We start from the raw sequence: 14,432 nt of genomic DNA, 5'->3' as shown, positions 1-14,432 counted from the left end.
TTAGACTCATTCTTCGCTGTATCATGGATGGGCAGGGGCAGTCTAGACTGTGACAGCAGGCTTCTAGCAGGAGATTGGAGGACGGGAGGAAGAGAGAAACTAGGGTATCTCTCTCCCTACACCTCCTCCATGGCTCCCACTGGACTGGCCTGGGCCACACCCAGCCTCTACTAAGTGATTCCGGCCCCTGGGCTCCAGCTACCAGCGTCCCCTTCCTCTGTCCTCCCATCCTGGGTGGTAGCTGAGGCTAATCTCTGGGTTCCCCCATCTTCCCTATTGTCTTCTCAGCAATTCCCTCACCTGGGTAACCAATTCCCTGGATTGAATGTCTTCTATTTCAAATACCTGAGACTTCTGTTTTCTGGCTTGACCCTGCCTGACACAGGCAGCCTTCCAGCCTTAGGAACAAGCCAGCAGCCGGAGTAGGGACCTGAAACCCAAACCTCAGTGTCCCTTGCTCCTGCTCCCCTGCCTCTTGCCTTGAAGTCCCTTGAAGTCAAGTCCTGTGAGATTACAAATCTCTTAATTATTTCACTTAGGCAGGGGGCTTTGCTGCTTGCATCTGAACGTGCTTGTACTTCGTGGTCTGTGGCTGTCTCTAATATTGGAGGACTTTTCACCGTGCATGGGGCTGTGCAGAGCGGAAACCCACGCTTTCCTGTCTCCCAGGCAGCCAGGTAAGGCCACATGCTGATTTCTGGCCATGGTAGAAGAGGAACATACAAATTCCGGGCTGGGTGCTTAAAGAAGAAGCTTGCCCTGTCCCCTTTCCGTCTGGGACGTGGGTGTGGGGAGGAGCCTTCGCATGCTGTGCTCGTTTGCCAGTGCTGCCGCGACAAAGCATCACGAACTGGGTCACTTAAACAACAGAAATTTCTTGCCTCATAGTTCTAGAGGCCGGAAGTCTGAAATCAGGATGTTGGCAGGTTGTTTCCTTCGCAGGATGACTTGGGAAGGTTCTATCCCAGGCCTCTCTCCTCGGCTTGTAGAGGGCCGTCTTCCCTCTGTGCCTGTCTCTTCCTGTGGCCCCGCTTCCCCTTTTCATAAGAACACCCGTCATGCCAGATGAGGGCCCACCCTAATGACCTCATCTTCACTCATTACATCTGTAATGACCTTATTTCCAAATAAGGTCACATTCTGAGGTGCTAGGGGTTAGGACTTCAGCATAGGTATTCCGGGGGACACAACTCGAGCCATATGCCTCGCTGATGAAGGCACATCTAGGGATGGAGGAGCCACGAGACAGAAAGAGCAGATGGATACTCAGGAGGCTGAGGAGAGAGGATCGCTTGAGCCTACAAATTCGAGGCTGTCATGAGCTATGATCATGCCACCGCACTCTAGCCTGGGCAGCAATGCAAGACCCCTTCTCTTTTTATTTATTTATTTATTTAGAGACAGAGTCTCACTCTGTCACCTGGGCTAGAGTGCTGTGGCATCAGCCTAGCTCACAGCAATCTCAAACTCCTGGGCTCAAGCAATCCTCCTGCCTCAGCCTCCCGAGTAGCTGGGACTACCAGCATGCGCCACCATGCCCGGCTAATTTTTTCTATATATATTTTTAGCTGTCCATATAATTTCTTTCTACTTTTAGTAGAGACAGGGTCTTGCTCTTGCTCAGGCTGTTCTCAAACTCCTGAGCTCAAACGATCCACCCGCCTTGGCCTCCCAGAGTGCTAGGATTACAGGTGTGAGCCACCAGGCCCAGCCAAGACCCCTTCTGTTAAAAAATAAAAATAAAAAAAATAAAAAAAGAAAGAGCAGATGGCATCACAGGGCAGAGCTGCCGTGCCAGCTTGAGCTTTGAAGTTGGAGGGGAATAAACTTCTCTTATTTTATGTGCTGTTACTTGGGGTCGCTGTTACAGTCAACCAGACCTGCACACGGGCCCTGGAAGGGAACAGGTATCGACCCTAAGGGGTACCTGTGGGATATTTAATGAAAATAGGGGCGACTAAGGAGGGACAGTGAAGCGTCCTGAGGCTAGCAAGAGTGGGGAGCCCACCCCTCCAGGCCTGGAGGACCAAGGGGAGAAGCAGTTAGCGGGGCCCAGAGACATGGCTGCGGGGAAGGGCCGCCCGGTAGGAGCCAGGGCCCCGGGCCTCTCGAGGAGGGAGCCAGAGAATATAGACCCCAACCGATCTCTCTTCCTGTCCTCAGGCTCCTGCTGGCACCGGCCAGGAACCAAAGCCAGAGGACATGGGAGCCCACTGATGCCATCCGTCAGGGCAGCCACCGGGGCACGGCAGCTGGAGCCAGGCGGAGACCAGGTGGAGAGTGTGCGGCATTTCTGGGCTGCGCTGTCCCCATGGCAGGAAGCCCTGCCAGGGCGAGGCCCCGGCCTTCTTCGCAGAGGGATCCCTAGTGACTAGGACAGTGCCTGGAGTCTGGCAGGCATTGGGCAAGCATGTGTTGAACGTGCGTTTGCCAGGAGGGCAACAGAATAAGAGCGGGGAAGGAGGGGGCCTTGTACCTCCAGCCTCTCCATCGCCACCCCCCACAGCGGGCCGGAGGGCTTCTCCCACCTTACCCCTCTCCCCTTTCCTGTGGAGAAAAGGCTGTGCGTGCCCCCTGCCCTCCCCAGTGCCATTCCCAACAATCCCCTCGGGTCCCAGCAGAGGCGATGACTTCCTTGGGACAAGAGCTACCTGTACACCTGCCTGATGCGGCACCTGCCTGATCCTGGGCTTCCTTCCCCATCCCTGAGGCTGAGCTGTCCCATCTGAAGGGAACCACAGGGCAATGAGACACCAGAGTTTCCTGGACCTAAGACCGCTGGGTATGCTTCACAGTGAACATTGGCGTGTTAAAGGCTCTGAGAAGTCCTGCAGGAAAGAACCATTTGAACTTTGTTTGACCTCATATTTCCCAATCCCATCTGACCTTTGATTCTTTACTGAGTGCCCACTGGGGTATGTTCTAAGAGCTGAGGCCACAGCAGTGACCAAGGCTCACAAAAGCCCCTGCCCCCATGGGGGCTCCCCTTCTAGTGGGCTCATTTATCATGGAACATCTGTGGGTATCCTCTAGAATGTCACCCTTCAGAGCCACCATCCAAACACTGCAGCTGAGCTTTTCGGGGACACACACAGGGGGCAGCCTCCAGATGTGCCCTGTGTGAGTGTCAGGGTCAACAGGGAGAGGAGGGCATTCGAAGAGTCCTTTAGCTTCATTCATTCATCTGTTGCCTCCTTGACTAAAGGCTGTTGAATACGTGCCGTGTGCCAGGCTCCCTCTAGGCGCTGGGAATTGGAAGATGAATGAGGTCAAGCTTTAGCCGGGTGGGAACTTGAAATAATAGAACCCCCCTTCCCCTCAGGAAAAGCTCCCCCACCCTTCCTCTGCTCCCCGACCTAACTCCTAATTGCCCACCCTCTCCCACCCTGACCCCCACCTCCCATTCGAAAGGGCTCGCTTTGCTTTGAGCCGAAGCCTAAAGCAGATCTAACCCCTTCATCTTCCCTGGCCGGCTCCCTCTTCCCGGGTTGGGAGGAAGCTCCTCTTGGTCAGAAAACCCCCAGAGGGTTAACAGCAGAGGAGCTGGCGGTATCTGACCACAGGCCTTGAAGATAAGACCTGACCCGGCAGGACTGTGATGGACAGTTGGCCTCCACCAAGAGGCTGGGACTTGCTCAAGGCCACCTGGATAAGCTCTAAGGAAGGTTCTTGTTTGAAGTTGGGGGAGGGAGAGGGGGCCCTCCCTGCGCCCTTGGGCCACCCTCTACCAGGCCAAGCGGTGACAACACAGGGAGCCTTGAGCGAGTCTTAGCTTTTCTCTGGGTCATAATGTCCCCGCCTGTCAGGTAGAAGAGGTTGGATTAGGTCTGTCTTTTAGGCGCTGTTTCAGCGGTTCTATGATACCCTGGAACCTGGGCATATCTGACCCCCCCACCCAGGCCACCTCCTGGGCCCCTCCCTCCTCCCTCGGCCCCCGGCCTGGGGGATGGCGAGAGCTACAAAGCTGAGCAAATACACATGTCCGGCCCTAGGGAACTGGGGTAAGGGAGGACGGGCTATTTTTATCACAGTTTGAAGGATTTTCACAGCTGTGGGAGTGGCAGGCTTCGCTGTGGGTGCGAGGGGGGGCACACTCTTGAAAGGAAACTGACCCAGCTCCACACTGACCCCCCCCAACTAGGGCTCCCCTGCAGGCAGCTAAGCATGGCCCCCTCCTAGGCTCCCCAAAGGAGGGCCACCCGCCGCCGAGCGAGAGACAGGTGCTGGGAAGGACAGTGGAGCGTCTCAGAGCGCTGTGAGGAGGGATGAGGATGGCTCAGGAAAGCCTGGGGGGCTGGTCCACCCCATTCCGCAAGCGTTTGTTGAGCACCTACAAAACGGCAGGCCCCGGCCTGGGAGGCTGTTTCCAACAGCCAGCAAAGGATGTGCGAAGTCTTTGCTACAAATTAATGTGAATTCAGTTCATGGATTTAGTGCCGGGCACTGCGCTTGACACTTCAGAGAGACGACCTCAGGTCCTGTTCTCTCTCCAAAGTACACCCTGATCTCACCCATATCTCTCTATTTCTGTCTCCACCAACCCAGGCCAAGCCCCTCCGCCCAGGCTTTGCCCAGGTGACACTGCAATTGCTGTAGCTGGTCCTCCTGCGATGCTTCCCCGCCCAGCACCCAGGAAGAGATGTCTTCAAAGCAGAAATGAGACCCCAGGTCCCCTCCCCCACCCCAAACCCAGGGCTTTGTCCTTGTGCTTAAAGACCCAACTCCTTATTGCTCCCACCTGCAAAGGGGACCCGCAGGGCCTGGCACTAGCCTGTCTCTTTCCGTCTGTCTTTCATTGGCCCACTCTCCCTCTGTTTAAATGTGGATTCCAAGTAGCAGAATTGGATTAACCTTAAACCCTCAGTCCCTGACATAACTCTCAGCATTGACACCTGAAAAGATATCCTTAGTCTACTCATGGACCACTTTTATTTAGTTAGATACATAGTTATTTTAAATAACAGAGATAGCACCTTCCAAACCATATCAATTGTAATAACATGGATGAATCTTAAAATCATTGTGCTAAGCAAAAGATGCCCAGAAACAAAAGGCACATACTGTATGATTCCATTTATTCATAAAGATGCTAGAAAAGGCAAGATGATAGCATAGGCAGAAGCAGATCGCTGGTTGCCAGGGGCCAGGAGGGGCGGTTGGGGAGATAGAATGTGACTACACAAGATGGAAATTTGGGTAATGAAAATGTTCTACCTCATAATTATGGTGGTGGACACAGGACTGTATGTGTTTGCCAATGCTCATTAAATTTTATAATAAACGCCAGGCACGGTGGTTCACACCTGTAATCCTAGCACTCTGGGAGACTGAGGGGAGAGGATCACTTGAGGTCATGTGTTTGAGACCAGCCTGAGCAAGAGCAAGAACCCATCTCTTCAAAAAATAGAAAAATTAGCCAGGCGTGGTGGCGCATGCCTGTAGTCCCAGCTACTCGGGAGGCTGAGGCAGGAGGATGGCTTGAGTCCAGGACTTTGAGGTTGCTGAGAGCTATGATGATGCCACTGCACTCTAGCCCCGATGACTGAATGAGACCTTGTCTCAAAAAAAAATTCATAATGATAATTGGAGAATTTTATTATATGTAAATTAACCTTCAATAAAGCCAAAACAAAAACTGCCAAAACAAAGCAAGGACTTCTAGCAACATCTAATCTGTCCCCCTCTGCTCCATCCCAGCCTTGAGCCGGCCGTCATGCAGGGTGCTGTGTTCACTGCGCCTCTGCTTCCCTTCCCATAGAGTTTTGCCCACCTATTTGTATTCCTTAAAAAGCTTATTTTAAATTTTCAGTTGTTTTAATTCTTTAAAAGGTGCATTAAACTGCATTTAATCCTTTGGGACCTATTGCTACTATTTTTTCCTCCTTAACTTATATTCGTAGGAATTATCCACACATGGCATGTCTCTGTGATTCACTCTTTGCCAGCCCTGATTAATATTCTGTTGGGTGCATATGCTATATCTATTCGTCTGTTCACCGTGATGGATGTTTGAGTTGTTTCTAGGCCTTTGGTATCGAGGTATTTTTTTTTTTAAAGTTTTATAGAACTACTTATAATTTATTTATTTTTAAAATATAGTCACATTTATGATTTTTTTATTAGTGGTTTTTGTGTCTTGTAAAATAAACCTCTACTCTGAGATCACAGATGTATTATCCTATTCATTCTTAGAAAACGGTTTTTTTTATTTCAGAATATTACGGGGGTATGCTATTGAGGTTGAGGACAGGGCTGCTGTGAACAGAACATTCTCGTGCACGTCCCCTGGGGCACACATGCAGGATGTTCTCACAGACGTCCACCTAGCAGTGGAACTGCTGCATCACGTGGCAACTCAGTGTCAATTGTCACCTGCCCTTTGACCTCATCTCCCATCACCACTCTGACGACTCAGATCCAGCCACACCGGCCGCCCTTTTCTAGAACAAACCAGGCCTGTTCCAGCCTCCAGATCTTTGCACTTGCTGTCTCATGGCTAGCTTTTACTTATCCTCAGGACTTGATCAGATATGACCCCATCAGCCCAAATGTCACTTTCCCTGGCCCCCTATGTGTATGAGTGACTTCTAGTCCCACCCAAATCACCCATGTTCCATTCCTTTCATAGCCTCTGCCACCACAACCAGAAATAGTCTCTATTTATTTTTGTTGATCTCTCGTTGTCTCCCGACCTGACTCAAGCTCTAGCGGGGCTGGGACTGTGCATTTTTCACAGCTGCCCTCCCTACAGCAGAGCCTGATGTACGGAGAGAATGTGCTCAACAGAGGTTTTTTGTGGGTGTGGGTACCAATAACGATCCCATGTTAGAGATGAGAAACCTGAGGCTCAAACAGGTTAAGCCATGCGCCCAAGGTCATAGAGCTTGGAGGTAGCAGAACCAGGATTTGAACCCAGGTCTGACCAGTTCCAGCGCCCATGTTCTTTCTCAAAGAGGCCTTCTTGTTCTCACGTGAACTTTCTGTCCTGCTGCCTTTATCGATTGGCCTTTCAATGCCACCTGTGCAGCCACATGTTGGAGGGAATCCTGGGTCCTTCCGTTGGCTGTCACTGCTCCACCTGCTCCAGTGGGTGGGAGCTCTGGCCTTGAACTATGGGAGACCTGGTGTTCCACCACCTGTTCTGGAAATGAAGGCCCGTCCCCCCACCATACCCCCTCACCTGTCTTCTGCCCTATATTATAGCCCCAGGCTCAGCGTCACTCTATCATCTCAAAAGTCACAATGTTCTGGCTGCTGAGTTCCCTCTTATTTGTGGCTCTTGGTAAGACCCCAGCCTGTGTCTGTGCTCCCTGTGTGCACTCGGCTAGGACTCCCTGAAATCTACAGCCCACCCTGGGTCCTGGGACACCCAACACCTGGTTGTGTAGGAGGGGGTCTCAGCTTGTACCTGGGGTGTGACTGTAGGGGCTTTCGGCTCCGTGCAGAGCAGGAGAGCAGGGGGAACCAGTGGATGGACCAGCTCAGCTTTGGGGAGCACCCAAAGGGCTGTGGCGGGAGTCCTTGATGGGGCAGTCAACAAAGTATGGTGGTTAGGAATCTGGGCTCTGTGGTTAGACTGCTTGGGTTGGAGTTTCCTCTCTTCTGCCTCCTTAACACTCCAACTCTCCTCTTACACCTCCCACCCCACCTCGCTCCATGTCCTGTGATCTAGACTACTCCTGGTCTTTCTGCCAAATTATATTCCAGCTGAGGGCCACCTCCTCCAAGCAGCCTCCCTTGACTGGCAGACAGCATTTCATTAACAGATAACATTTATCAAGTGTTTACTATATACCAGGAAGAAGGCCAAGGTTTTTTTTTTTTTTTTTTAATCTCATGTTGGGCCAGGTGTAGTGCTAGCACTTTGGGAGGCCAAGATGGGAGGATTGCTTGAGGCCAGGAATTCGTGACCAGCCTGAGCCAGAGCAAGACCCAGTCTCTAAGAAAAATAGAAAAAATTTATCCAGGGATGGTAGTATGTACCTGTAGTTCCAGCTACTCGGGAAGCTGAGATAGGAGAATTGCTTGCCCAGGAATTTGAAGTTGCAGTGAGCTAGGATGAAACCACTGCACTCTAGCCCAGGTGACAGAACAAAAACCTCTCTCTAAAAAAAAAAAAAAAAAAAAAAAAAGAAGAATTCTCATAACCGCTCCCTGAGGTCAGCACTATTATTATCCCCATTTTAGAGATGGAGAAACTGACCCTTCAGACAAGTAGCTCATCCTAGAACAAAGTGCAGAGCTACACTTTGAACACGGGCAGTCTTCCCTCAAAGCCTCCACTCTTTCTGACAATCGCTGTCACTTTTTGAGGGCTCAGGCACTGCTCCAAGTGTACCGACCTCCTCAACCCTCCCAGGAAGGGAGGCCTCCTTCGAGGCCACATTTTCATCTCTCTCCCTGGACTCCTGGGACTCTGGAAAGTCCTGCTCCAGTCCCCACGCTCACTGTCTGTATGTGGCCCCTGAGGCCCAGGGAGGGAGAGGGGCCTGCACAGGGTCACACAGCCAGTTTGTGGCACAGCTAGGACTGGGACCCTGGCCTCCTGTTTCCTTTCGGGGACCTTCTGGCTAATTGACACCTCTACTCTCCCTTGTAGCCTCAGGCCACGTCCAAACTGCCTACAAGCCCGGGAGCCGAGTTGTCAATTGTGAGGACGCGGTCCCCTACAGCTGGCCCTGGCAGGTAGGAGCAATACCAGCTGCACTAGTTCCCACCCTGGGCTCGGGACCCCAAGCTGGGATGGCAAGGGGTCTGGTCTTGATGCCATTGCTGCCTTTGCAATATCCACTTCAGCTTCCAAAAGCCAGGAAACCCCTGGACAAGCTTCTCCTCATGGAGGTTTTGCCCCTTCCATCTGTGGTCCTCACTGGGCTGTTTGCAAGTTAAAGGTGGAACCTGGGGATGCATGTGGTGGCTCATGTCTGTAATCCCTGCAATTTGGGAGGCTGAGGCAGGAGAATAGCTTGGGGCCAGGAGTTCAAGACCGGCAGTGTGGCAAGACCTTGTCTCCATAAAATTTTAAAATTAGCTGGATGTGGTGGCTCATGCACTCCTGTAGTCCCAGCTACTTTGGAGGCTGAGGCAGGAGGATCACTTGAGCCCTGGAGTTTGAGGTTGCAGTGAGCTATGATGGCACCACCGAACTCTAGCCCAGGTAACAGAGTGAGACACTATCTGTAAAAAAATAGAAGTAATAGTGGCATCTAGGGTGAGGATGATGCATAATTCAAGGGCTTGGCACAATAGTGGAATTTCAGGCACCGTGTTTAGGAAGGGGGGTATTCAGGGACTCATTTCTAGATCCCTTGAATTATATAACAGAGCTATAGGGGCTGACAGCAGTAAGGGATTAGGGCTTTGCAGAGGCCAGTGGAGGGAAGCGCAGAGGGCTAGACTTGCTATGCTGTCACACAGTAGCCACTAGCCACATGTGGCTAATTAAATTTAAATTACTTTAAATTAAATAATGTTAAAAAGCCAATTCCTCCGTGCTAGCCGTATTTCACATGATCAATAGGCACATGTGGCTAGTGGCTGCCATATAGGACAGCAAAGACATAGGGCATTTCCATAATCACAGAGAGTTCCATTGGAGAGGGCCAGCGAGCTGGTTCTGTAAAGGACCGGAGAGTAAATATTTTCGATGATGCCGGCCATCAGGTTTCCATAGCAATGATCTAGCTCCACCATTGTAGCCTGAAAGCAGCCATAGGCTATACAGGAATAACCAGGGTGAGTATGTTCCAGTATATCTTTATGTGCTAAAACAGACCCCAAGGCAGATCTGGCCCAGGGCCATAGTTTGCCAGCCCCGGCTTAGAGGGAGGTTTTGAGCATGAGCAGGTGTAGGGAATGGGAAGAGAGGCAAAGCACTCGGGTGAGCTGTGCTGCTTCAGAGGCCCGAGAGCCCTGGGAAGATCTGAGGTCTGGAAGAATGGGGGCCTGACAGCACAGAGGGCCTTGGGGGGCTCTCAAGAGACAGGTTTGGGGGTGCCCTAGAGGGCAGAGAATGTGGGATCCCCTGGGAGGTCATGGGTTTGGGGTGTGGAAGCTTTGGAGCATCAGGATGTGATTCCAGTGGAAAAATGACAGGGCCACCCCAGGCAGTTGTGTAGGTTGTGCCCTACACATCGCAGGGGGGGCTACTGTATTCTGTGTGAATGGCACCCACTAGAGTTGTGCAGTGCACAACCTATACCGCCGTGGGGTCCAGACCACTCAGGCTCTCTACTGCTCGGCCACCAGGTCTCCCTGCAGTATGAGAGTAACGGAGCCTTCTACCACACCTGTGGCGGCACCCTCATCGCCGAGGACTGGGTTATGACAGCAGGTCACTGCATCTCGTGAGTTCTCTCACTTGCCCCGTCCCCGCATGAGAGCCAGGCAGCCGGGGACAGGGGGTGACTACAGGGCTGAGGGAGGTTAGCCCAGACTGACCTCCCCTCCACTGGCAGGAGCTCTCAGACCTACCGGGTGGTGCTGGGCGAGTATGACCGGTCTGTGGAGGAGGGCTCGGAGCAGGTGATCCCCATCAACTCTGACGACCTCTTCGTGCACCCCAAGTGGAACTCCAACTGCGTGAGCTGTGGGTGAGTGAATATCCAGCCCTTGAACCAGGGCTCCTCTACCTGTCCCCCCGTGACCCACAGCCGAATCTGAGGAGGCTCCTAGGGACAGCAGGGCCGGGTCCAGCAGCCTGTGTCCTGGTCCCACATGCTGCGGGCTGGAGCCAGCAGAGCCTTTAAGGACTGTTGACACTAGGCTGAGTGTGGTGGCTCAAGCCTTTAATGCTAGCACTCTGGGAGGCCAAGGCAGGAGGATGGCTTGAGGTCAGGAGTTTGAGACCAGACTGAGCAAGAGCAAGACCTCATCTCTCCTAAAAATAGAAAAAATTAGCCAAGCCTCGTAACATGGACCCATAGTCCCAGCTATTTGGGAGGCTGAGGCAGGAGGATCACTTGAGCCCAGGAGTTAAAGGTTGCTGTGAGCTAGGCTGATGAAACTGCACTCTAGCCTAGGCAACAGAGCAACATTCTGTGTCAAAAATAAAAAAAGGACCTTTGACACCAAACCTGTCTCCCCCCAGAGGGGACAACAGGGCCCAGGGAAGGCCAAGAACTCCCCCAAGGCCACTTCCCTAGTTGGCTTCAGAGCCCAACACTCCTCTGACACCCTTCCCCCAGGTCCCAGGGCTCCTCCATTCAACAGCCAGTTTGTGCAGTGCGTGGAGGAGTACTGGCCCGAGAGTCAGGCTCCAGCACTAACTCTCTTGTGGCCTGGGCAAGTCACTGGCTTTCTCAGGGTCTCACTTTTGCCCTTTGTCAAAGGTGACCATGAACCAGGGCTTCCTGGGTGGTTGTGAAGGTCAAGGAGACAATCTTAAGACAATTGTATGCAAAATTGTAAGTCTGAGCAACTCATCAGTTTTGGTGAGTGGATCAAAGAAGGGTTCAAAACCCCTGAAAATGCACAGTAGTGGGAATGACCGAGACGCTGACCTACCTCCACAGGGCTCCTGGGGAAGGAGAGAGAAAAGTGAGACCCAGGTGAAATGGCTTGAGTGACAAGGTGGCAGATGAGGGCAGCAGTGATTCTCAAAGTGTGGCCCCTGGCCCCACAGTACCAGCATCACCTGGGAACTGAATAGAAATGTGAATTCTGGGGCCTTGGCCGACACCCACTGCATCCGAAGCTCTAGGGTAGGGCCCAGCAATCTGTGTTTAGCAAGCCCTCCAGGTGATTGTGATACTGTGTGTCCCACGGGGGTATAAGCAGAGGACAATTTTGAAGGTCAAGGGTCAGCATGAATGAAGGGGCCGGGAGAGCTTCTTGAAGTTGTGCAGCCTTAGGGATGGACTTGATCTACAGCCACGCCACCCTGAAGGTGCCCAGTCTCGTCTGATCTCGCTAAGCAGGGTCGGGCCTGGGCAGTCCCTGGATGGGAGACTGCTTGGAAGCACCAGGTGCTGTAGCGGTGGAGGCTTCGGCTGGGGGCAGGGGCTCACGCCTGTGATCCCAGCACTCTGGGAGGCCAAGGTGGGAGGATTGCTTAAGGCCAGGAGTTTGGGATCAGCGTGGACAACACAGGGAGCCCCCCACCCATCCCTTAAAAGGAAAATGGGTTGGGAGGGCAAAGCAGCCTCAGGAGCATCCCAGAGGTGGAACAGCCTGGAGCAAAGGCTGGAAGGGGGACTTGGACTTGGGCCAGCTGGAGGACCAGGCCCCAAGACTCTTCTTTCCTCCCCAGCAATGACATCGCCCTCATCAAGCTCTCGCAAAGTGCCCAGCTGGGACACGCCATCCAGGTTGCCTACCTCCCTGCCGCTGGGGACATCCTGCCCAACGAGGAGCCCTGCTACATCACTGGCTGGGGCCGTCTCTATAGTACGTACTGACCCTCTAGCTGGCCCCAGGGACAGCGGCAAAAAGACAGGGCCAGGTGGCTGGGGTGGAAGGTCACACTAGGACTGGTTCTGGTAACATTTCTGCCATTTCTCTCCAGCTGCAAACTTCTCTTCCATCCTCCTACACACCATGTTCTATTAGACATTCTTTAGTGCCCCTGTGCCAGGGACTGGGATGTAATGGTGCCCACAGCATGCAGGACCATGTAGCTGGCAGAAGGATAAAAGAGCTGTGTGCCTTGAATGCCCCCTTTCTCTGGGGCTCCTACCCCTGCACCCCCAGATGCCCCGCTTAGTGCTTTCTACACCCGCAGCCAACGGGCCACTCTCCAACAAGCTGCAGCAGGCCCTGCTGCCCGTGGTGGACTATGAGCACTGCTCCCAGTCGGACTGGTGGGGCTCGAGCGTGAAAGAGACCATGGTGTGTGCTGGTGGGGACATCTGCTATAGCTGCAATGTGAGTTGGCTCTTAGCTGCCCCAGGTGGTGCCAGGGGTGCAGGCCCCGGGGTGCCTCTGCCACTTGCCTGGCAGGTGGAGGAGGTACCTTGCCTGCTTGCTCCATTCAGCCTCCAGGCCAGGCAGGATTTGGGGGACGTCACCCTAGTCCAGATACAGAGGCCCGGCCTGGGACTGAGGACCCTGGATTCCAGTCCCAGCTGACAACTCACTTGACCTGGAACAAGTCACTATCCCTCCCTGGTCCTCGGGCTTCCCCATACACAGGGCAAGAGCACTGACCATGCCCTCTAAAGTCACATCAGCCCTGTGGTTCTGAAGTTATAATTCAACATTAAGAACACGATCATGGTATTATAAGTGAGTATGAAGGATGATGTTAGTAACCGATACGGCACTAATGATGGGAACTGCCTGTGTCGGGTGTGTCCTGTCTCCCGGGTGTGCGAAGACCCTACGTCCTCCCATTCAGTCCTCACAGCTCCTGGGCAGGGTATTCCCCATCACGAAAGAGCAACTGAGTCTGAGAGGTCAAGTAGTGTGGGGGTCTCTCGAAATCCCTAGAGCTCAGAACCAGTTCCCTAACCCTCAATCACGGCTCAGCCCTCAACCTCTCTGCACTTCCAGGGTGACTCTGGAGGACCCCTCAACTGCCCCGCGACAGATGGCACCTGGAAGGTCCATGGTGTGACCAGCTTTGTTTCCTCCCGTGGCTGCAACACCCTCAAAAAGCCCACGGTGTTCACGCGTGTCTCAGCCTTCATCGACTGGATTGAGGAGGTGAGGGGGACAGGGTGGCCAGGAGGGCTCTAGGGTGGCAGCTCTTCCATCAGGTGACAGGTGAGAAACAGCGGAACCTGGGGAGGGCCTGAAAGGACTCTAGAAGGTCACTCATGGAGGGGCCCTTGGGGACATTCCAGGGGGTTGGGGACGTTTTCTGCTATAGCGTGGCCCCAAGAACTGATGGCTTCTGGGTGGAGTTTGGAACTGCTGCTGAACTTCCTCATTTCATCATGTGTCTATGCAGCATGTCCTCTGTCCTGGTCCTCTCTTGTCATGGAGGAGAGAGAGACATGCCAGACGGGGGCCTGCCTGGTAGGGGACAGGTGACTAAATGAACACTAAGGAGGAAGTGTGATGGGAGCCGTGATGGGGGCCCAGGCCCCAGGGAGAGGTCACACTGCATCTGGGGACGGTGTCAGAGAGGGCTGATATCGTCTGTGAACACAGTCGTAGCTATGGTTTATAAACCACTTACACTTGTGCCAAGCACCGTGAGGGGAACTACAGCTAATGGTTTAATCAAGACCCCCCATGAGGTCAGTTCCATTATGACCCCAACTATGCAGACAGGACCCAGGCTCAGGGGCTTCACGTCACTCTCCCAGGGTCACACAGCAGGGCTGGGAGCTAAACCCAGGTCCATGTGGCTCCAGAAGCCTGCCCCTAACTAGACTGTTCTGTCCTTCCCCACCTCTTTCCAGACCATAGCAAGCCACTAGAAGCCAGGCCGGCTGGCAGTGCTGACCCCACGTCCTTCAGAAAGAATAAAGATCTCTTGAAAAGCC

General features: G+C 53.2%; 1 protein-coding gene across 1 annotated transcript; it reads left to right on the top strand.

Moving 5' to 3' along the window:
- Positions 1-7,242: 7,242 nt before the first annotated feature.
- Positions 7,243-14,432, top strand: LOC123635872 (proproteinase E-like). Its single transcript, XM_045548474.1, has 8 exons — positions 7,243-7,282; positions 8,600-8,685; positions 10,249-10,346; positions 10,458-10,592; positions 12,251-12,387; positions 12,722-12,864; positions 13,492-13,644; positions 14,349-14,432. Exons 1-8 carry the CDS (start codon positions 7,243-7,245, stop codon positions 14,364-14,366), a joined length of 810 nt encoding a protein of 269 aa, XP_045404430.1. The 3' UTR covers positions 14,367-14,432.

The sequence above is a fragment of the Lemur catta genome, chromosome 3, assembly GCF_020740605.2.
Source record: "Lemur catta isolate mLemCat1 chromosome 3, mLemCat1.pri, whole genome shotgun sequence".
Classification (NCBI taxonomy): domain Eukaryota; kingdom Metazoa; phylum Chordata; class Mammalia; order Primates; family Lemuridae; genus Lemur; species Lemur catta.
The sequence above is the reverse complement of the archived record's forward strand: the minus strand, read 5'-3'. Positions and strand labels throughout refer to the sequence as shown.

Bases quoted from the DNA above. Each gene is read 5' to 3' on its own strand.
- LOC123635872 (XM_045548474.1), top strand. From the start codon at position 7,243: ATGTTCTGGCTGCTGAGTTCCCTCTTATTTGTGGCTCTTG. The intron at 10,347-10,457 runs GTGAGTTCTCTC...CTCCACTGGCAG, and splicing joins ACAGCAGGTCACTGCATCTC to GAGCTCTCAGACCTACCGGG. The intron at 12,388-12,721 runs GTACGTACTGAC...CTACACCCGCAG, and splicing joins TGGCTGGGGCCGTCTCTATA to CCAACGGGCCACTCTCCAAC.